Genomic DNA, 21,923 nt, shown 5'->3' with positions numbered 1-21,923 from the left:
AGGGTTTGGAGGGATATGGGCCAGGTGCTGGCAGGTGGGACTAGATTGGGTTGGGATATCTGGTCAGCAAGGACGGGTTGGACTGAAGGGTCAGTTTCCATGCTGTACATCTCTATGACTCTATGATCTGCTCTCCCTTATCCTAAACCATGACTCTATGATCTGCTCTCCCTTATCCTAAACCTGTGACCTCCCGTTCTAGACTGCCCCACACAAGGAAGCATTCGCTCGGTCTACGTTGTTCACCCCCTTCGGCACCTTGCGCACCAGTTACAGCTTGAAGCAGCTGACATGGCAGATGGAGATACTGCAACATCAAGCTCCGTGGAACCACACAACACAAAGGCCAGGAACACCAAAACAAAACTGGCCAGACAGAGGACTGTAAAGCTTTACTGCTGCTCGGAGGTGAACCAGTATTAACAACAGCACCATAAACATGAAGCAGTTTCCTGCAGGAATGGAGAAACCTTCAGTTATAGCTAATAAATTCTTTTTAAGACTGCAGATGCTCCCACAGAATCACCATCACTGGGACTGACATTGTTCCCCAGTCAACTCAGACAACCCCCACCTCGGAGGCAAATGGCTATTAAGTCGATATTTACGGCCACTGCAAAGCAGCTCAATTTAGTCTGCCCATTTGCTTTTAACAACTGGCTGTAAAAAGATTTTATGAGCCTGACACAGACTGTCCTATTGAAACATGCCCACAAGGCAAGTTCCGTGGATCTAAGCCTTTCAGAGATCTGTGTCTTCAATGAGAGCAATCAATCTCTTACATTAAAAGAAAGATCAGGGAGGATGATATCCCCTTAACCTGCTATCTCCTTTCTCTCTCCAAGGAAGGATAAACTCAAACCATTTCAGCTGAATAAATGAAAGTCAGAGTGCGAGATCTCCCATTTCTCACTCAGCAGTTGAGCAGTGGCATAGTAAATACACCAGGAAGACCATTTCCAAACCAGAACGAGCAATATAACACACAAACTCCGGTAACAGAAGGGCTGCAGGCCGGGGCAACCATATGTAAGCAAACTGGCAGAAAAGTCCGGGCAGGGAAAAGGAGGAGATTTATTCTGACGCAGCAAGTGGTCAAGGAGTCTTGGCCAAGGTGCCAGGTGCTTTCACGAAGTTGCTGAATAGCTCCTCAAGGCATTGTGTGGCCTCCTCCTACTGAAACATACCTGCCCGATTCAGCCTAACTTCCAACTGGGAAAGACTAGGGACATTGTGGGATGAAAGGGGGAAGAAAGAAAAGGTTAAACCAGTCAATGACAGAGGCAGTTCACGGGCCAGGGCTGAAAGGCCTGTTGCAGTACAGCGCGATTTATTAGGACTCCCCCAACACAAAATGATCAGACCCACCACACAGCTCCAGCTTCATCCCATCCCCCGCCACACCACTCCCAAACTCAGGGCCGTTATGATGCCATGCCTTGGAAAACACCTCCCATACACAACACGCCCCACCAATCCCTCTTGTGAATTTACTTCCCAACACGCTCCGCTGATATCTATCTTGCCTCACCCCCTCCTTTCAGCTGGTCACCAATGCTCCCTCGAAGGTTACGTGCCTGCATGCCGATCATGGCCATGACCGTCAATTCCGAAGACAGTGCCACACTCAGAGGCCCTGGCAGCTGGAACAAGAATGAGAGAACACGCTGCTGGTCCCTGTCAGACCAGTGAACACCGAAGTCAGGCATTCGGCCCGTCAAGTCTGCTCTGCCATTTAACGGAGATCATGATGGATCTAGCCAACCTCCACTCCATTTCCCCTTCTCCCCAGAACACGCCCTCCGCTTGCTGATTAAAAATCGGACTCTCTCAGCACTGAGTACACGTGATGGTCCCGAGAGCTCTCTGCAGATGAGAACGTCATAGATGCACGACCCACCGAGAGGAATCTCCTCCTCACCTCTGCATTAAAGATGCGACCCTTTATTCTGAGATCAGGTGCTTGAATCGCCCACAACCATCGCCATCCACTTCTGTCACCCGCTTACCTCACACGCGCACACAGGCATTCGCCAACACCAAAGGGCTGCTCACACATCTGAAAGCTTGTCAGCAGGTAGTGAATGAACTGACAAGAAAACAGAACTTTGTAACAAGGAGCAGCCTGGCTTAGCTAACATTTAAGAGGAAAGATTTAAATGGGACCCAAGGGGCAGAGGGTGGTGCCTGTGTGGAATAAGCTGCCAGAGGAAATGGTGGAGGCTGGTACAATTACAGCATTTAAAAGGTATCTGGGTGGTATCTGAATAGGAAGGGTTTGGAGGGATATGAGCCAAACGTGACTAATTAGTTTAGGATATCAGGTTGGCACGGAGGCGTTGGGCTGAAGGATTTGTTTCCGTGCTGTACAACTCTATGTCTCTAAGTCCTGACCAGAAATATCTAGCGCCAAAGGCAGGGAAAAGTAGTGACTGCTCCAGGACAATGCCCATCTAGTGTGCTTACAATTAAACCTGTTGGACTATAACCTAGTGTTGTGTGATTTTCATCTTAATGGAGTACATTCCAGGCTGCTCTGGCAACTGTGACACACTTACCCCCTGAGGTTCAGGCACGATTAAGTGGGTGCAAGCCTTGTTGAGTTTTAGTTGGCAGTCCCCTCCGTAAAATGTTATTAAAGCCCATAGCGTTTTGCGGTCTTCAGTGGAAACCTGGAACAGAGAAATGGAAAGAGAGACATACTTTTCAGTGTTATTAAGTATAATTTTTAAGTATTTACTTACTACACACTTGTAGCTTTATATAAACGACAGTGAAGTCTCACTTCTCGAACCAGTAATCTAATCAAACTAAAAGCATTCACCTAGAATGGAACATTCCTTCCCAGAAGCTGACAACTCCTCAGCACAGAAATGGTAGATGGAATACAATGTGGGAAAGTGAGGTTGTGCACTTTGGCAGGAAGATCAGAGGCATACACTATTTTCTAAATGGGGAGAGATCTCACAAATATGAAGCAAAGAGGGACTCGGGAGTCCTAGTTCAGGATTCTCTTTAGGATACTATGCAAGTTCAGTTGGCGGTTAGGAAGGCAAATGCAGTGTCAGCATTCATCTCCGGAAGGTGAGAATGCAAGAACAAAGATGTATTGCACAGACTGTATAACGTTCTGGCCAGACTACATTTGGAATATTGTGAGCAATTTAGGGCCTCGTATCTAAGGAAGGACATGCTGGCCTTGCAGGGAGGGTCCATAGAAAGCTTACATATACGATCCCGGGAATCAAGGGCTTGCAGATCCTGAGTCTGAGCTCAACGGAGTTTAGCAGAATGAGGAGGAGGAATCTGAACGAAATTTACAGAATACTGAGAATGTGGAGAAGATATTTCCACTTGTAGGAGAGACTGGGGACCAAAGGGCACAGCCTGAGAGTGAAGGGGACAACCTTGTAGCACTGAGCTGAGGAGGAATTTCCTCAGCCAAAGGCGGGTGGCTCTGTGGAACTCATTGCTGCAGGGGGCTGTGGATGCCAGGTCATTGAGTGTATTTGAGAGAGAGATAGATAGGTTCTTGATTAGAAAAGGGATCAATTGTTAAGGACAGAAGGCAGGGGAATGGGATTGAGAAACAGAACAGCCATGATCAAATGGCACAGCAGACTTGATGGGTTGAATAGCCTAATTCTACTCATATCTTTTGGTCTTAAATGTAAGATTTTACACAAAGTAAAGAACCTGGCCTGTTTCTGAAGTGTTCGGTAATGAACGGATCCTTTACTGGTTCAAATCTGACAAATCCTAAGAACATACTGTTTCCATGGAAACACATGACTGTTGGCCTAATTTCCACTGTCTGTGGGGATTTCCCCCCCCAATTTAGTGTTCATACCAACCCCAAAATCGCACAGCTGGCCTCCACACTTAAACATTACACTGTTTCTTTTGTTTACTTAACCTATTTTTCTAACCAACCTATTGAGATGTTACCACACATCTCTGGAGCAGGTGGAACTTGACCCCAGGCCTCCTGGTCCAAGGGTAGGGACACTACTACTGTGCTACAAGAGGGCCCATTACATATCGAAGTTCTAGGAAAAAAAAATTCCTCAAAATCGCATTATTCCACCCGCAGAAGGAATGTCCCAGGCTTCCAAGTTTAATAACAGCTAATAAATGTACAACCGACAAAACGTAATACATGGGATCACTGTTCCTCCTCTAACTGTTCTCCTAATTAGCAACAATGCAAACAGAGAACACACTTCACCACTGAGTCATACACAGAGCCTCCGCCACTGCCTATCTCTCCTTAACCAGGAGCAAGCAAGGACTGCAGATGCTGGAGATCAGAGTCGAGTGTGGGGTGCTGGGAAAGCACAGCAGGTCAGGCAGTATCCGAGGAGAAAGAGAATCAACGTTTCACGTGTAAGCCTTTCATCATTGAGTCCACACCACCCCTCTGAAAAGCATCCTACACAGAGCAACTCATCACCCTATCTCTGTCACCTTACATTTTCCATGGGTAACTCACCCAGCCTGTACATCGGTGGGCACTATGGACAATTTACCAGGGCTATTCCACCAAATTGGCACATATCTGGATTATGGGAGGAAATCCACACAGACAGACCTAGGGATGGAATTGAACCCAGGTTCCTGGCGCTGTCCCTCAGTGCTAACCACTAAGCCACTGTGCCATTCTGTACTTTACAGATTCTTGCATGAAATACGTTTCTTAAGAAGCAAAATTGAGGAACAGAAAAAAAAACAACCGTACCAATATTGTTTCTTCATACAAGAAATTCCTTTTCATAAGAAAGGAACAAATTTTCTGTATTATAGGATCAAGAGTAGGCCTGTTTTATCAGATTTTGAATCAATCCATATCTTAATTGCATCAACCAGCTTTGGTTCCATAAACTTACAGCAGAGATGGTTAGAGGGCACTGACAACAGAGGTGTTCAAAACCAGAAGGAATTTTGACAGAGCGATGGGTTTGTCCCTTCTGTCGTGTGGCGCAGTAATCAGAGCCTACAGATTGAGCTAACTGGCAGAGGAAACTATAGGGGATGAGAGAACATTGCTCCCCACATGATTTGGGGGGTGGGGAAAGCTGAGAAGATTGGAGCATTACCTGAACAAGTTCTGTATGATGATGCTGCTCCTTTAACAAAGTTATTGCATCCTTTTTTTTTTGAGAGGGGTTGTAAAGGTGGAGGTTCCGATATGTCTGGAAGTCTCTACTTGAAAAGGCTTTTAAGTTTTTTTAAAAAACACTTGCACAATAAAGGGGGGCTGTCAGTTCTCCCAATTCAGAGATTTTTCTGGTTTGTTTGATTTCAACAAGTGGACTGTCTGAAGCTGCTGGTCAAGTTATTAGCCGGGGACCAAAAGAATCCGCTCCACACTGATCCCCTCTCTCTCTGGCGTCTCTCTCCTTTAAGACCCTGTGTTTGAATTTACCTTTTTGCCACGGGGTGCGATTATGGGATGGTGCAGGAAATCACAACAGCTCTTTGTTAAGTTGCACTTTCATGTCGGTTGGGTTTTCAAGTCGTTATGCTATTGTAAATTTGATTTCCTTTGGTTAGTGTGTGAATAAATTCTGTTTTTTTTAAACTGAGCGGTTGGGCCAGCTGCATTCCTCCTGAAATATCCACTGTACACCTGCTTAAAACAACTAGAAAAGTTAGAGTCTGGGCTACCTTTTCGTGGGGGTCTGACCTGGTCCATAACAAAACATCCAAAACAGAACTTATAAATCTGCTTTATTGTCACGAGCACTCGAATGAGTGCTGTGAAGAATCTTATATCGCCACAATCCTAAAAGGAATAATGGGCAGGGTTAAGGGGAAAAGGCAAAGAGTTGGGGCTGGATATATGGATAGCTCTTTCATGGGGAGGTGATGGCCAAATCGTATTATTACTGTACTGTTAATCCTCAAACCCAGTAATGTTCTGTGGACCTGGGTTCAAAACCTGCCATTGCCGACAGTGGAATTTGAATTCAATTTTTAAACATTCTGGAGCTAAGAATCTAGCAATGATTATGAATCCAAAGCAGATGGTCAGGAAACCCATCTGGTTCACTAGTGTCTTTTAGGGAAGGAAACTGCCACCCTCATCTGGTCTGGCCTGCACGTGACCCCTGACCCACAGCAATGTGGTTGACTCTTAACTGCCCCCTGAGCAATTAGGGATGGGCAATAAATGCTGGCCTACCCAAAACGCCCTCATACCATGAGTGAATTACAAAAGAAAACCCACTGCACTAGCCCAACTGGCATGGGTATCCTTCAGATCGAAACCCAAAATATGCTGTATGAAAATAAAGTGCAAATAAAATTAAAAGCAATAAACATACTCCCTACGTAAAGTCTTTTCAACTACATGGAGAGCACCATGAATTAAAGAGCAGGAAGTATCAACATTTGTGTTACAGGACAGCACAAGCTCGAGGGGGCTGAGTGATATCACCATAGCATCAGTCCACAGTCTATCATGGCATGGAAGGAATATACAGTCGAACGCAAATAATCACGGATTTGGTTTCCACGGTTTCTGTTATCTGCTGCCTAAAACAATTACATGGAAAATTCCAGAAATAAACTAATCATTTCTCTTCATTGCACAATCATCCCTTGAGGGTTAAGCTAAAAACGCCAGAATCCCGTTCATTCGACGGCGAGCGCGCGCATGGATAATAATGTACAAGGTATTTATTATTTAATATTGGTAATGAATTATTGCATGTAATTTATCAACTAAACTTTATCATTGTAAACAAAAAAATGACATATATAGGGTTCGCTACTATCCGTGGTTTCGGGCATCTGCGATGGTTCTTGGAACACATCACCTGCGGATGGGGGCGTTCGGGGGGGGGTGAAATGGGACTACTCTACAAGGAAATTAGAGACACAGTTCAGATGATCCAACAGGGAAAAGGAAAGACTTAACAGCACATTGATGAACTACATTCAGCAACAAAATTACCAAGACAGCCCTGGGTAAGAAAGTGAAGACCCCTATCTGAAGAAACAATTTCTGATCTTCATTTCAAGGTGAATTGACTGGAAGCAATTTAACCTGGGATGAAGCACTAATGCATTTTCCTTTGCACACATGGAAAATGATTGGCCATATTCTACATCAATGGTTTCAACATAGCCAGCCTGTTGTACACCTCCATACTTTCTCCTAAAACAGTACAATTCACGTCTTCGCTACAAACAAAGAAAAGGAAGAATGTGCGAATCCTTTAACAGCAGTTACCGAGAAAAGAGTTTTCTCTGCCTTGAGGAGCAGGCGCAGGGCAGTGAAAATTGCGAGGACGTACCCGTGATAGGCAAGCTGTAACTCCCGAAAATACCTGTCCTCCTTCTGGAGAGAAGCCAGCTACTCTGTGTGCGTTATGTCAAGGAAATGAGCTGCACAGTTCATTATTCTGGATCCAACATTAAAAGCGTCAGTGACAACGTATGACAAAGACGGACCAGTTTACTCGGAGATATGAGGTGTTGGTTTACCGTAGAGAGAGAAAACCAAGGACCACGTTAGCTCACTGCACTCAGAGGGTCCCTCAGGAGCTGCAGAACATAGAAAAGTACAGCACAGAACAGGCCCTTTGGCCCACGATGTTGTGCTGAGGTTTAATTCTAATGTAAAATATAACAACTTAATCTACGCACCCCTCAACTCACTGCTATCCATGTGCATGCCCAGCAGTCGCTTAAATGTCCCTAATGACTCTGCTTCCACCACCACTGCTGGCCATGCATTCCATGCGTTCACAACTCTCTGCATAAAGAACATACCTCTGACGTCCCCTCTATTCTTTTCTCCTAATATCTTAAAATTAAGACTCCTTGTACCAGTCAATCCTGCCCTGGGGAAAAGTCTCTGGTTATTAACTCCTTGTGCAAGCAATAGGCTGTAGCTAGTGAGCAGGTTACCCTGGGCCAATACACTCACGGAGACACTTACTGCACAGCGAGAAAGTATTCCTGAAAATAATAACTATCACTCCCTTATAAAACATTGCTACCGGAGAAGATTCAAGGTCAGCTGATCAGGAGTTTGGTCAAGGAGGTAGGTTTTAAGGAATGCCAGAGGTAGAGGAGCTCAATTATGTTGGGTTGAGGATGTAGCAGATCACATTAAGAAAATGAGCAAGTCATGAAGACTTCACCAGGGGTTATGCACTGTAAATGGGATGGTCGAAGGGGCAGTTCAGTGGCAGGTGGGAGGGAACCCTGAAAAGTGAGAGATGATACGCTTGAAAAGAGTAATGTAATATGGAAGTGTTAAATGAATGGCATGATGCTAGGAACAAAAGGACCTTGGCATGTTTGTCCAAAAATCACTGAAGGCAGAAGGGCATGTTAGTAGGGTGGTGAAAAATATACATTGGATACTTGCCTTTATGAATCAAGGCATAGATTAGAAAAGCAGGGAAATCATGTTGGCGTTGTACAGAACCTTGCTGATACCACAGCAAAAGTACTGTGTGCAGATCGGGTCTCCACATTACAGCAAGGATGTGATTGCGCTGGAGGAGGGGGTGGTGCACAGGAGATCCACCAGGATGCTGCCTGGGATGGAAAACTGAAGTTTGAGGGAAGGTTGGATAGGCTTGGGTTGTTTTCCTTGCAGCGGAGTAGACAAAGGGGTGATTCCAAAGATCTGCAGGTCAGGTGAATTGGCCATTCTAAATTGCCCATAGTGTTAGGTGCATTAGTCAGAGGGAAATGGGTCTGGGTGGGTTATTCTTCAGAGGGTCGGTGTGGACTTGCTGGGCCGAAGGGCCTGTTTTCGCACTGTAGGGAATCTAATCGAGGGGTACAGGATTATGAGGGGTATGAACAGGGTGAAGGGTCAGTCATGCGGAGACACGGGTTCAAGGTGAGGGGCAGGAGGTTTTGAAGAGATGTGAAAAAAGGTTTGTTAACCCAGAAGGTGCTGACAGTCTAGAAGTACTGCCTGGGAGGGTAACAGAGGTGAGTTGTCTCATATCCTTCAGAAACTACCTGGATGACCACTTGGCACATCATCACATTCAAGGCTTTGGGCCCAGTGCTGGTAAATGGAATTAGGTTGAAGGTCGGATGTTTCTCATGTCAGTGCAGACTTGGTGGGCCCATACCCAGGAGGGAGATGCACAGAGTATGGTGAGTACAGTAACCCCCAAGACACCAAGTTTGGAGGGGGGGGGGGTTAGGGTCAGTGACATAGGAAGGAAGACTGGGAAGGTTAACTTTCAATGGGCTGTAGGTTAGAGAGGAAAGCACAGAGGCAAGTTACAGACTAACACAAGAGGAAGTCAGAGAGGTCTACAGCACAGAAAAAGGCCCTCAGCCCATCGACTCAGCACCGGTCAAAGAGAGGAGAAAGTGAGGTCTGCAGATGCTGGAGATCAAAGTTGAAACTTTATTGCTGGAACAGTCAAAGAGAGCCAATTATTCCAAACCAATTTCCTGCACTCATTCATAGCCTTAAATACATCACAACTAAAACATTTAAATTCTTCTCCGAAATGGAGGGTTTCTGCCACTTACAGACAGAGCTCCGATTCCCAAAATGATTTCCCCTTGTCTCAACTTTATGCCTCTTTCCTTAAATCTACAATGGAAGGATCAGTGACCAGGGATCAAAAAGGAAAGGTTGCTTCCTATCTGCCCCACCTAGACCACTCAGAATTTTACGCAGCTCAATCATGTCCTCTCTGTTCAAGCCTGGGATAGGCAGGAGGCAGAGGAAGATTGAGGAATACTGAAGGGGTGTTGTGAAGAGATGGAAACACACTATACTGAGAGTGGAGGAGTTAAGGAGCCAAGCAGGGGGAATCTCAGCAGAAAGGCAAAAATGGAAATGGAATGAAGGGCGTGGATCCAGAGCAGCGATCACCAATGAGCACTCAAACGGAGCCAGGGAAGAGAAGGCAAAGCATAAAGCTACAAAGGAAACCTTCCATTCCCCTGGCTGTTACAATACTTCGCTCCTGAATTTCACTGCAGAATCGCTTCATGTTGACTTGGCGCAAAATACAATCCATCCCCCTGCGTGGGTGAAACATCTGAGCACTGAAAGGATACGGAAGAAGCTGTCCACAGCGTACTGACAAAAAAACCCAGGACGGCTGCAAAAGAGAGAAGAGAAAAAAAAAAGTCACTAAATACATACGTAACATTCTTAATACTGCATACTCTTCCATTTCTCAGATTAACCATCATCCACGTCTGGCACAAGACTCCCATTACCTCTGCAGTTAATCTCAGACACACCACCTCATTTAAATGGGTTCAGCAGCATTGTGTACTATACACCTGGACTCTAGGATTAGATTAGATTAGATTATTTACAGTGTGGAAACAGGCCCTTCGGCCCAACAAGTCCACACTGATTCACCGAAGCACAACCCACCCAGACCCATTTCCCTACATTTCCCCCTTCACCTAACACTACGGGTAATTTAGCGTGGCCAATGCACCTAACCTGCACATTTTTGTGGGAGGAAACCGGAGCACCCGGAGGAAACCCACACAGACACGGGGAGAATGACCTGCTGCGCTTCTCCAGCAACACATTTCCATCTCAAACTCCACAGAGACAGAGTCACCTGGTGCTGTGAGACAGCAGTGCTAACCACTGTGCCACCGTCTACGACTGGTGATTCAGAGGCCTTGACCAATTATCGGGAAACCCATGTTAAGACCACAGTGAGGAAGTGTGCAAATTGCGAAATGCAGTTAACTGAATAAATCTGGGAGAGCTGGTGAAAGTCACCATGAAAACCACCCATTAAAAATCCAACTGAATCATTAAAGGTGCCTTATTTAGGTAAAGTTGTTGTCTTTCCCAGTCTGGTCTCCAGCAATGTGCTTGAATCCGAACTACCCTCCAAAACGAGCCTGTGAATTATACCAAGGTACTAAACCACTTTAAAAAACATCTCTACGATTAACAATAGTTCTAGCTGCTTCACAAGGTCAATTCATGGCAGGCAATAAATGCTGTCCCATCCCCCCTCCACCCACGCCACCTCCCCCGAAACAACACTCACATCAGTGAAAACCAACCCAACTGATCTTGTGAAGAATAGCTATGGAATTGTTTTCCATCCGCCCAAGTGCTTTCTGGTCTCCTGGTTATTTTTACTTGTGTAAGGATGAGTATAATAAAGGGCTTAGAGTTCTCAATTGTTTTTACTTAACTTAGCTTTAAACAACCTGTAACTAGAAATTGATGACCGGCAACGAATCGCAATTCCTCGTTAAGTACAGAAGCCTGATCCGTGCTTTCTACCAACCTGGGACTAACAGAAAAAGCAGACAGTTGGGGAATTTTACATATTTATTTTAAAAATTAACTTCTGTGATGATTTAAACAGCAGCCGGGCTTGATTTCCTGGGACGCTACCCCAATGCAGTACAACAGCGCTCCTCAAAAGTGTAGCTCACTCTGGGTTATGTGCTCAGGTCACTGGGATGCGCGGGGGTGAAGGGACTGAACCAATGATCTTGGAGGACGTGGATCCCAGCACTGACTTCCAGTTCCGGATACAGACTTCAGAGGCACACGGATAAGATATAAACCAAGGAGGGCTGCTAACCACCAGCACTCCACTCTCCAGTTGCGTGGCACCTCAGACACAAGTCAAATCCTCAAGGATTCTCCAAGCCGAATATTCAAGCTGAACAGAATGAAGTAATTGAAATATAGGAACAGAAGTAGGCCATTCAGCCCCTTGAGGTTGTACCATGATTCTTTAAGGTCATGCAGCCTAACTCCATTTACCTGCCTTTGGCCCATTCCCCTTAATACCTGCTCTTCACAAAAAATCATCTCCAATTTAAAATTAAGAACTGACCCAGCAGCCACTACTACTTGTGAGAGAGAGTTGAAAACCATTCTTTTTTTGTGTGGAAGTGATTCCCAAGATTCCCAAGAAGCTCCCTGGACGCTCTAGCCCTAATTCCCTAGTTTTAGAATCCTCAACAGTGGGGATAGTTTATCTTTATATATCCTGCCTTTTCCTGTTTATCTTGAAGATTTCAATCAGATCATCCCCGAACCTTCCAAAGTCATTAGAAATTCTAGAGAATATCAATTATATGGAGGCAGGAATGAAGTCACTTCCACTATGCCTTCCAGAACCATGGTCAGTAGTAAAATCCAATGGTGTGGAGAAACGTTTGAATTGCAAAAGTGTTTTTCTAATGTCCTGGCCAGCCCTGGCCTATCCGTTCTCTCCTCACCAATCCAGTTCCATTGATTGTTGGAAGTAGTCTGGAATGAAACCCACTGGAGAGTGATCAAAAAGCTTCATTCTCTCTCACCTATGACTTCATAAATAAAATGTGACCGAGCCCATTGTTATGAAATGTAGAAAATGTACTGAGAAGGCCATTTGGCCCATCAAGTGGGTGCTCATTGGAAAAGCTCTGCAGCTATTGGTCCATAGCCTTGTCTGTGTTTTACTTCAAACTGTGTCAAGGCTCCCTTTAGGGAGTGAGCCCTAACCACCCACTGTGCGGTGGAGTGAAAACAAAATTCTCAACTCCCCTCCATGCTTTAATCTCAACCTCTTGTCTATCAACCACTGTGCTCTGCACACCTCCGTGCATTCCCTTCAGCTTTGACTCTTCCAAGCAGGGCGGTTCTAGCCTGTCCAATCTACCCTCATGTCACAGCCTTTGGATGACGGCAGAATTCATCGTGGGTAGATGGGAACATGGGATTCGAAAGACCAGCGGGTCAACCATGATCTTATTGAATGACAGAGCAGGCTGGAGGGGCTGAATTGGCCCCTGCTGCTCCCATTCTGTACGTACATATCAGACAGCATTGTCGAATGGCCTCCCCAGATGATGTCCCTTTGCTGACCAATACAAAAAAAAAGTGCTGGTTTTTAATTCGTCCACACTGGAGAGATCTGTACAAGGAAGTGCACAATATCAATATGACTCGACCATCGCTGTTCAGAGCGTTGAGTATAAGAGTTGGGACATTACGTTGTGGTTGTACAAGACTTTGGTGAGTCCACTTGTAGAACACTGCATTCAATTCTGGTCAAAAACAAGAGTTGCTGGAAAAGCTCAACAGGTCTGGCAGCATCTGAGAAGAGAAATCAAAGTTAACATTTCCGGGCCGGTGACCCTTGCCCAGAAAGGATAGAGAAAAACCTTACAAGGATGCTGCCAGGTCTGGAGGGTTTCAGTTATTAGGAGAGTCTAGATAGGCTGGGACTATGTCCCTAGAGCATCAGAAGCTGAAGAGGGACATTACAGAGGTTTATAAAGTCACGAGGGACATGGATTGGGTGAATAGCCAGGGTTTTTTCTCCCCAGGGTAGGTGAGTCCAAAACTGGAGGACATAGGTTTAATGTGAGAGGGAGAAAAGATTTAAAAGGGACCTGCCAACTTTTTCCACGTAGAGGGTAGTACGTCTATGGAATGTGCTGCCAGAGGAAATGGTGGAGGCTGATACAATTACAACATTTGAAAGGCATCTGGATGGGTATCTGAATAGAAAGGGTTTAGAGGGATATGGGCCAAGTGCTGGCAAATGGGACTAGTTCAATTTAGGATACCTGGTCAGCATGGACGAATTGGAGTGAAGGGTCTGTCCCTGTGCTGTATGACTGGACAATCAGTGCACAAGGTGCCAACATCTCCCTATTCCCAGCAATGGAGAGCATCACTGCAAAGTGGGAAGTGCTGCAGACTGCTACTGAAACCTGTGGCACAATTCGTCGTTCTAAAGGGCAACTTTGAATCACACGGAACTGCAGGTTCCAGCAGTGGGTAATGATTTCAGATACTGCAGGACATTAAATATTAGGGATTTTTTTTTTTCCTTAGAGTGCTGCAGAACTGGACATGTGCTTATTTTAGGGCATTAGCTAATTCATGAGAAAAAAAATTGCAAGATAAGAAGTGAACATAGCATTTGAATTGCAATGTTATACGAAGTGGATGATGCATTAAGAGCTGGATTGATGAGGGAATAACAAAGGCCATTTCAAAGAGTCCTGATTCAAGACTTCCCTTCACTGCCTCTCCTTCAAATGCCCTTCCAAACTAAAAATCTTATCTCTGACTTTGATACCCTACTCACGGATCTCCTAAATTATTGAATGATTCAGGGCTTTCCAAAGATAGAAGGAAATTTTTATTTCATACAACTGCGCCATGCTCAAAAGCACAGACTGCATAAATTATTGAAAACTGAGATACAGGAATAATCACAATTATCACAAGTCAGAAAGAAAAAAGAAATCAGCACCCATCCCCTTGCAAAACAAACTCCGAAAAAAATTTGCAATGGTGGGGGTGAGGGTGGTGGATACATTTAATATTGGCTGAAAATTTGATCACTGGACGTTTCAGCTTAAAATCGAGAAAGAAAACAAGTTAAGCCAAACTCACTGAACCCCCCCAGGATTGTGTGGGAAGTGGCAGAGGAATAGGGATTGTCTCCCCCAGCACAAAGGGAGATCGACTCTGCACTGGACGCCTGATCAAGGGAGGATTGAGGTGTAAATCAGCATCGCACAGAGAAAGTCAGTCATAGTCACAGCACCAACATCCATCAGCTGCTCCACTCGACCACTCCACAGCCAACAAGCTGAATGCACTGAGACTTCTTAAGGGGTACTGCATTTGTAAATCCATTACCTCACACAGCGCAAACAGCACAGATTAGGGGACCAAAATCAACCTGCAGTTACCACCAGCCCCACCATATCGTCAAGGAAGTGTTTGTATAAACAGGGACTTGTCCAAGCGAGGACTGACCTTGCTCATTCCTCCTCGATGTGGAAGTGCCAGTGTTAGACTGGGGTGGACATGACACCAGGTTATAGTCCAACAGGTTTATTTGAAATCACAAGCTTTTGGAGCAAGTGACTTCATCCGATGAAGGAGCATTGCTCCGAAAGCTTGCGATTTCAAATAAACCTGTTGGACTATAACCTGGTGAAGTGCGGCTTCTGACTTCAGTATTCCTCGAGGCAGATGGAGAGCGAGGTTTCCCCTTTGGGAGCCAAGACAACAACAGGTCATAGCTTTATGCTAAAGGGGTGTCAGATTTAAAACAGAGATGAGGAGAAATTACCCCTCTCTAAGGTTCATGAATCTGTGGAAGTCACTGCCCCCAAATGCACTGGATGCTGGGACACTAAATAAATTTAAAAAGGAGTTAGACAGATTTTTCATTAGGAACAGGTTGAAGGATATTTCGAGAGCAAGGTGATGTTGAGGTGGAGGGGAGGTCAGCCGTGATCAAGCTGAATGACCGAGCAGGCTCAGGTAGATGTGGGGAACTGAAACAAACACAGCACTGAGAGAATGCACAGTTCAAACACATGGTCAAGGCAGACTCAATCACCTTTTCCAAAGGGAAAGGGGACAGGCTAACAGAACAACGTAGGGGAGAGATCCTGGCCAAAGACTGGCTGGGCCAATTGGTTTCCTTTCTAGAGTGTAACCATTTCATAACTGATTTATATTATACATCCAAGCCATTCTGCAGCGATGTGCCCTTCAGATCGAAAAGGCGAATTTGCCGTGCAGGACAGAGAGAGAATATAAAAAACTCACTTTAACCACCGGCAGGTCAAACACTTCCCGAGCCTCGCCAACCTCTGGGTTGTCACCATCTTCCGCAATAATGTGCGTCGCCAATGCGTTATATGAAACCTCTTTCGCCTTGCCAGCTTTCAGCAGCTGAATCACCTAAAGAAACAAAGAGCCAGCTGTAAACACACACTAGACACAGGATGAGCTGACTGCTAAAGGTACAGACACACAGGAACGATGCGTCTCCTTAACCAATGAGCTATTGAAAAAGAAACAGAGCAATGAAGGTGAATGGAATTAGAATGAACTGCAATCCCAGAGGAAGAAAAGAAAGGCTTAAAAGTTGGAAGAATGAACAAAATTACAATATTGAAATTGCACATTCCTGTGAATTTACGATCCATGAGGGTTGAGAGTTGACAGTCACACTCCATTAACAATTGTCACACTGATAACCTCAACTTGGTCTAAGTTTAACTGGCAGAACCAGCACCTTTTTTTAAGAATAACAGGGTAAGCTGTCCCTTTCTTGTAAAGCTCAGAGTGGAGCATTATCAAAATCACAATAAGCTGCAGCGATTTTGCAAAAACTCAGGGATGTTTGGATCCTAGCCACAGGCTGCTGTATAATCCACACTCTTCAACCAGAACACCACAGAACTCACCGTCAAACTGACACCAACCACGGCTTCAGTTCAGCATGTAGTAAATGCACAAGAGTGATCAACATCGAGTCATAGAGATATACAGCAGGGAACTCAACCCTTTGGTCCAACCCGTCCATGCCAACCAGATATCCCAACCCAATCTAGTCCCACCTGCCAGCACCCGGCCCATATCCCTCCAAACCCTTCCTATTCATATACCTATCCAAATGCCTCTTAAATGTTGCAATTGTACCAGCCTCCACCACATCCTCTGGCAGCTCATTCCATACACATACCACCCTCTGCGTGAAAACGTTGCCCCTTAGGTCTCTTTTGTATCTTTCCCCTCTCACCCTAAACCTATGCCCTCTAGTTCTGGACTCCCCCACCCCAGGGAAAAGACCTTGTCTATTTATCCTATCCATGCCCCTCATGATTTTTATAAGCTTCTATAAGGTCACCCCTCAGCCTCCAACACGCCAGGGAAAACAGCCCCAGCCTATTCAACCTTTCCCTATAGCTCAAATCTTCCAACCCTGGCAACATTATCATAAATTGTTTGTGAACCCTTTCAAGTTTCACAACATCCTTCTGATAGGAAGGAGACCAGAATCGCACGCAGTATTCCAACAGTGGCCTAACCAATGTCCTGGACAGCCACAACATGACCTCCCGACTCCCAATACACTGACCAATAAAGGAAAGCATACCAAACACCGCCTTCACTATCCTATCTACCTGTGACTCTCTTTGTTTAGCAAGACTCCCCAGGATCTTACCATTAAAGTGCATAAGTCCTGCTACGATTTGCTTTCACAAAATACAGCATCTTGCATTTATCTAAATTAAAGTCCATCTGGCACTCCTCAGCCCATTGGCTCATCTGATCAAGATCCCATTGTATTCGGAGGTAACCTTTTCCACTATCCACTGCACCTCTAATTTTGGTGTCATCTGCAAACCTACTAACTATACCTCTTATGCTCACATCCAAATCATTTAAATAAATGACAAAAAGTCGTGGACCCAGCAACAAACATGAAGCTACCTGTGGAAACTTACACAGGAGACAATATTGCAGCAGGTTTTCACTGAGCAACAGGGACAAATGGAACTGGAGCAGTCCTCCATAGAAGCTCCTGCGTAGTTTGAAACTGTAGTGGGTGCTGGGAATATGATAAAGCCATTCAAGACCACGTGCTCTACAAATATGCCCATCATCAATACACAAACAATAGCAAACTCTTTTAAGAGTCTTCTGAACGGCAGAGTGGAACATCAGCCTAGAAAGGATCAGCTTTAATAACAACTGAATTAAGGTAATGTCACTAACTTCTTACCAAACCATAGGGCTACTCGCTCAATAGAGGGAGATGACTAGTGTTGGGGTAACCTTCACAACGGTTGTTGAAACACAAAAAAGAAAAACAGAATTTAGAACAATTTACCTCATAACCCATCTGACTCTACTGCAACATCCCATAAACACACCATTGTTCAAAGTAATCAGTACCAGACAAATCGACACCTCTGCCTTTACAACCCTTCTTGAAAAAAACCAAAGGACAACATAACCTTGTTAAAGGGGCAACATCATCACAGTGAGGAAGATAATTCCACATGCTAACAAGGCTCAGAAGCAATTCTTCCTCATCTTCATTTAAATGGAAACTCGCATTTCGAGATTGTGCTTCCCAGTCCTAGACTTCTCCAAATGAAAGGAGGGGGGGGGAAATCATCCTCTGTGTCCACCCATCCTTCTCAATGCTGTATACTCCAACATGATCGCCCCTTGTTCTTCTGAGCTCTAATCAGTAAAGGCCCAACTTGTGTAAGCTTTCTCCATAATGCAACCTTTCAGGGCAGGAAGCAGTGAAGGGAACTTTCACAAAGCTACATCCAATGTAATTCTAACCTAACGTAAAACTGTATACCGTATTCCAAGTGCAGTCTCAGTCAAACCTTGCAGTACAATTCCCACATGTGTATATACTCTGTGCAATGAACACCAACAATCCAACTTCTTTACTACTTGCTGTATCTGTACGGTAACTATTTGCTTTTCTATGCATTCTGATAAAAGTTTACATTTTTCAACATACTCCATCTGTCAGATCTGTGCTTATTCATATACTCTACTGAAATCCCTTTGCGACTTGATTCCTTACCTATCTTCGCACTGTCAAAGGATTTGGCTGCAAAGCAACCAATCCCTGCAAGTGATTACTAATGATCTTCATCAGTCGAGCCCAAGGTATTGGTTTTATTTTTATTCTGGCACAGAATGTAGACATTGGTGCAAGGCCAGTATGGTGCCCCCCTGTAATTGGCCTCGAACTGGGTAGCCGAAACGGCTGTTTCAAAGGGCAGCTAAGATTCAGTGACACTGATGTAGTTTGAAGTCATGGGGAGGCCAGCCTACACAAGGCTAGCAGATTTTCTTCTCTTAAAGGCACTAGTGACCCCGTTGTGCATTTAACAATCACAATTCTGCTGAATTTGAAAGGGCACAGAAAAGATTTACAAGGATGTTGCCAGGGTCAGTGGGTTTGATCACGAGGGAGTGGCTGAATAGACAGGGACTATTTCCCCTGGAGCATCAGATGCTGAAGGGTGACCTTGTACAGATTTATAAAATCATGAGAAGCATGGATCGAGTGAGTAGCCAAGGTCTTTTCTCCCCCCTCCCAGGGTAAGGAGTCCAGAACGAGAGAGCATAGGTTTAAGGTGAGAGGGGAGAGAGTTAAAAAGGGAACTAAGGCAACTTTTTCACATAGAGGGCGGTAAGTGTATGGAATGAGCTGCCAGAGGAAGTGGTGGAGGCTGGTACAATTACAACATATAAAAGGCATCTGGATGGGCACATGAATAGGAAGGGCTTAGGATATGGGCCAAATGCTGGCATGTGGGACTATATTAATTTAGGATATCTGGTCCATATGGATGAGTTGGACTGAAGGGTCTGTTTCCTTGCTGTATGATTCATGGTCACTGTTACTGACAGGTACCTTTCAATTCCAGATTGATCGTTTAAATCCAAATTTCACGAGCATTAGCAGAGACATTTCAACTATGTCCCCAGAACTGTTATGGATGACCAGTCCAGTGACATGACTACTCTATCAAGGATCGCTATAGCACTCCACTAAATCTAGACTGTTCACCTGAAAAATGACAGAGTTAACTGTCTATTTCCTGTGAATCAGCCAATCCTCTATCCTTGCTTATCACATCACTTCCCATTACTCCATGACATCATGAGATCTTGTGGAATAATATTTTATGTATCAGCCCATCAAATCGCCGTTGGAAATCCAAATACAGTACGGATCCTGTTTTCCATGAACCATCTGAGTTGCTATGTTCTCAAACAACTCTAAAATTCACGAAGAAAGAATTTCCCCTGTCAAGAAACCAGAGTTGACTCTGCCTGATTACGGTATGGTTTGTTCTTATCGTCTTAAAAATTAGATTCCTGTACCTTCCCAATTACAGTTGATTTATTAACGTGACATGTATCTAAGTACAGCAAAAGGTTGCAACATAGGCAGATCATAGCATGCAAAGTGTATCGGGTAACAGAACACAGCGAGGAATATAACATTATAGCTGCAGAGAACATATACAAAGAGCAAGATAAACATTAAATTTAAAATTTGAGAGGTCGTTCAGAAGTCTAATAGCAGCGAGGAAAAAGCGGTTCTTGAATCTGTTAGTACGTGAATCTCCTGTCCAATGGAAGAGATTGGAACCAGGGTGGGAGGGGTCTTTGATGATGTTGGCTGCCTTCCTGAAACAGAGAGAAGTGTAGATGGAGTCAATAGATGGAAGGTTGGCTTGTGAGATGGACTGAGCTGTGTTCACAACTCTCTGTAGTTTCTTATGGTCCTGGGCAGAGCAGTTGCCTTACCAAGCCATCATGCTACTGGATAGGATGCTTTCTATGATGCACCTATAAAAACCGGCAAATGTCTTCACGGGCATGCTGCATTTCCTAGCCTCCTGAGGAACTGTAGGCAATGTTCAGCTCTGTGGCTGCATTGCCCTGCCATCTCCTTTCTTGAATAAGATTTTCAGTTCTCTAATCCACCGGGACAGTTTCAGAATCAAGGAAATTTTGGAACATTACAATACATCTATCATTACTGCAGTCACTTCCTTTAAGTCCCTAGGACAGTAATAATGATTGTTACATGATCCTGCCTCCCAACAGCCAGGCTCCTGAAGTGCTCTGGGACACTTTCCTATGTAACAGGCACTGAACAAATGCAGAGTGCTGTTGTACGTTCCCTCTTGCACTCACGTTACAATCCCATGAACCTGTAACACCAGCGATCAAGCTGCCTTCTGTCACATTGACGCCATTTCTCCAGCAACAGGAAATAAAAACGTCAAAGGCAAAAATCTAACAGAAAGGTTAGAAATCATTGGCAAAGGTAAGGAAGCATCAGCAAAGCTCCTCCCACCAGCACTGTCCTCAAGAACAGGAAGAGTCCATTTAGCCTCTGAATGGTGGAACAACACGCAGAGATCGAATACATGTTTACACACCCAGCTGTGGCCTGTATCTCCCGATATCTGATTAAAAGAAATTTCTCAACCACAGAATAAAAATCAACTCACCTTGCAATAAATGCCGTTGGCCAAAGAGAGTTTTACCCCTTGTGCAAAGTCATTGTTTTCCAATGTCAATCCAGAAGGCTCTGGCTTTCACATCAAGGTCGATGTGAACTGGTCTCAGGCTCCCACCTAGGGAGGTGTCCACACAACAATCCAGCTCTCTGGCCTGGCAATCCACAACTCCAGGCTGGTTTGTTGTTCTGTGGTTTGGGCCCAAATCCCAATGTAGCTGGTCACATTCAATAAAATTCTAGAATAATAGGCTAATCTCATGGCGTTCATGTGACCTTTGTTGTCAGAAAATTGAACAAAATTTTTAAAATGCAACGAATGACAAATAAAATTAGAGGGAAAGATTTATTCAAGAGTAAGCAAGCTAGAAATGTTTGAACAGATTCTATGATTTTCTATAAATATTTAAAGCTAAAAAAAGGCATTAACAAAGTGTGCATCAGTCCCATCGAAAGAGAGACCAGGCATTAATAACCAAAAATAAGGAATGGCAGATGAGTTGAACAGCTATTTACCCAAGTCTTCACAATATTGTAGACAATAAAAATCCCAGGCATGGCTACAAATCAGGATATAAAAAGGTGAAAGGAACTCAGGAAAATCACAATCATGAGAGAAATGGTGCTGTGTAAACTGTTGGAGCTGCAGATTGGTAAGTGTTTGGGTTCCTTTTTATTCATGGGATGTGGCCATTGCTGGCTAGACTGGTATTTATTGCCCATCGCTAGTTACCCTCGAGAAGGCGCTGGTGAGCTGTCTCCTTGAACCACTGCAGTAGGTTGACCCACAATGCTGTTAGGGAGAGAATTCCAGAATTTTGACCAGCGACAGTGAAGGAACAGTGATATATTTCCAAGTCAGGATTGGGAGAAACTTGGAGGGGAACTTGCAGGTGGTAGGGTTCCCATGTACCGGTTGCCCCCTGTTCTAAATTAGATTAGATTAGATTAGAGTTTGTGAGAAGATTTGTAGCTCGGGTGCTCGTTGCCATCCACAAACTCCATCAACAAACACATAGACCTGAACCCAATATACCAGCCACTACAGCGGACAGCTGAAACTGACAACCGGAAGCGGCAGGGACAGGCCACTATAAATGC

General features: G+C 44.6%; 1 protein-coding gene across 1 annotated transcript in view; it reads right to left on the bottom strand.

Annotated features, from left to right (window-relative positions):
• paxip1 (PAX interacting (with transcription-activation domain) protein 1) overlaps positions 1-21,923 on the bottom strand; it is a 114,865-nt gene that overhangs the window by 85,982 nt on the left and 6,960 nt on the right. The window contains exons 2-5 of the mRNA XM_043690723.1: positions 15,566-15,700; positions 10,057-10,100; positions 7,302-7,365; positions 2,559-2,672 (exon numbers count right to left, since the gene is read on the bottom strand). Of these exons, the coding sequence (XP_043546658.1) occupies positions 2,559-2,672; positions 7,302-7,365; positions 10,057-10,100; positions 15,566-15,700 (357 nt within the window). The remainder of the gene's footprint in view (positions 1-2,558; positions 2,673-7,301; positions 7,366-10,056; positions 10,101-15,565; positions 15,701-21,923) is intronic.

This window comes from Chiloscyllium plagiosum, chromosome 5 (assembly GCF_004010195.1).
Source record: "Chiloscyllium plagiosum isolate BGI_BamShark_2017 chromosome 5, ASM401019v2, whole genome shotgun sequence".
NCBI classification, from domain to species: Eukaryota; Metazoa; Chordata; class Chondrichthyes; order Orectolobiformes; family Hemiscylliidae; genus Chiloscyllium; species Chiloscyllium plagiosum.
Note: the sequence above shows the minus strand (reverse complement) of the source record. Positions and strands in the feature narration are given on the sequence as shown.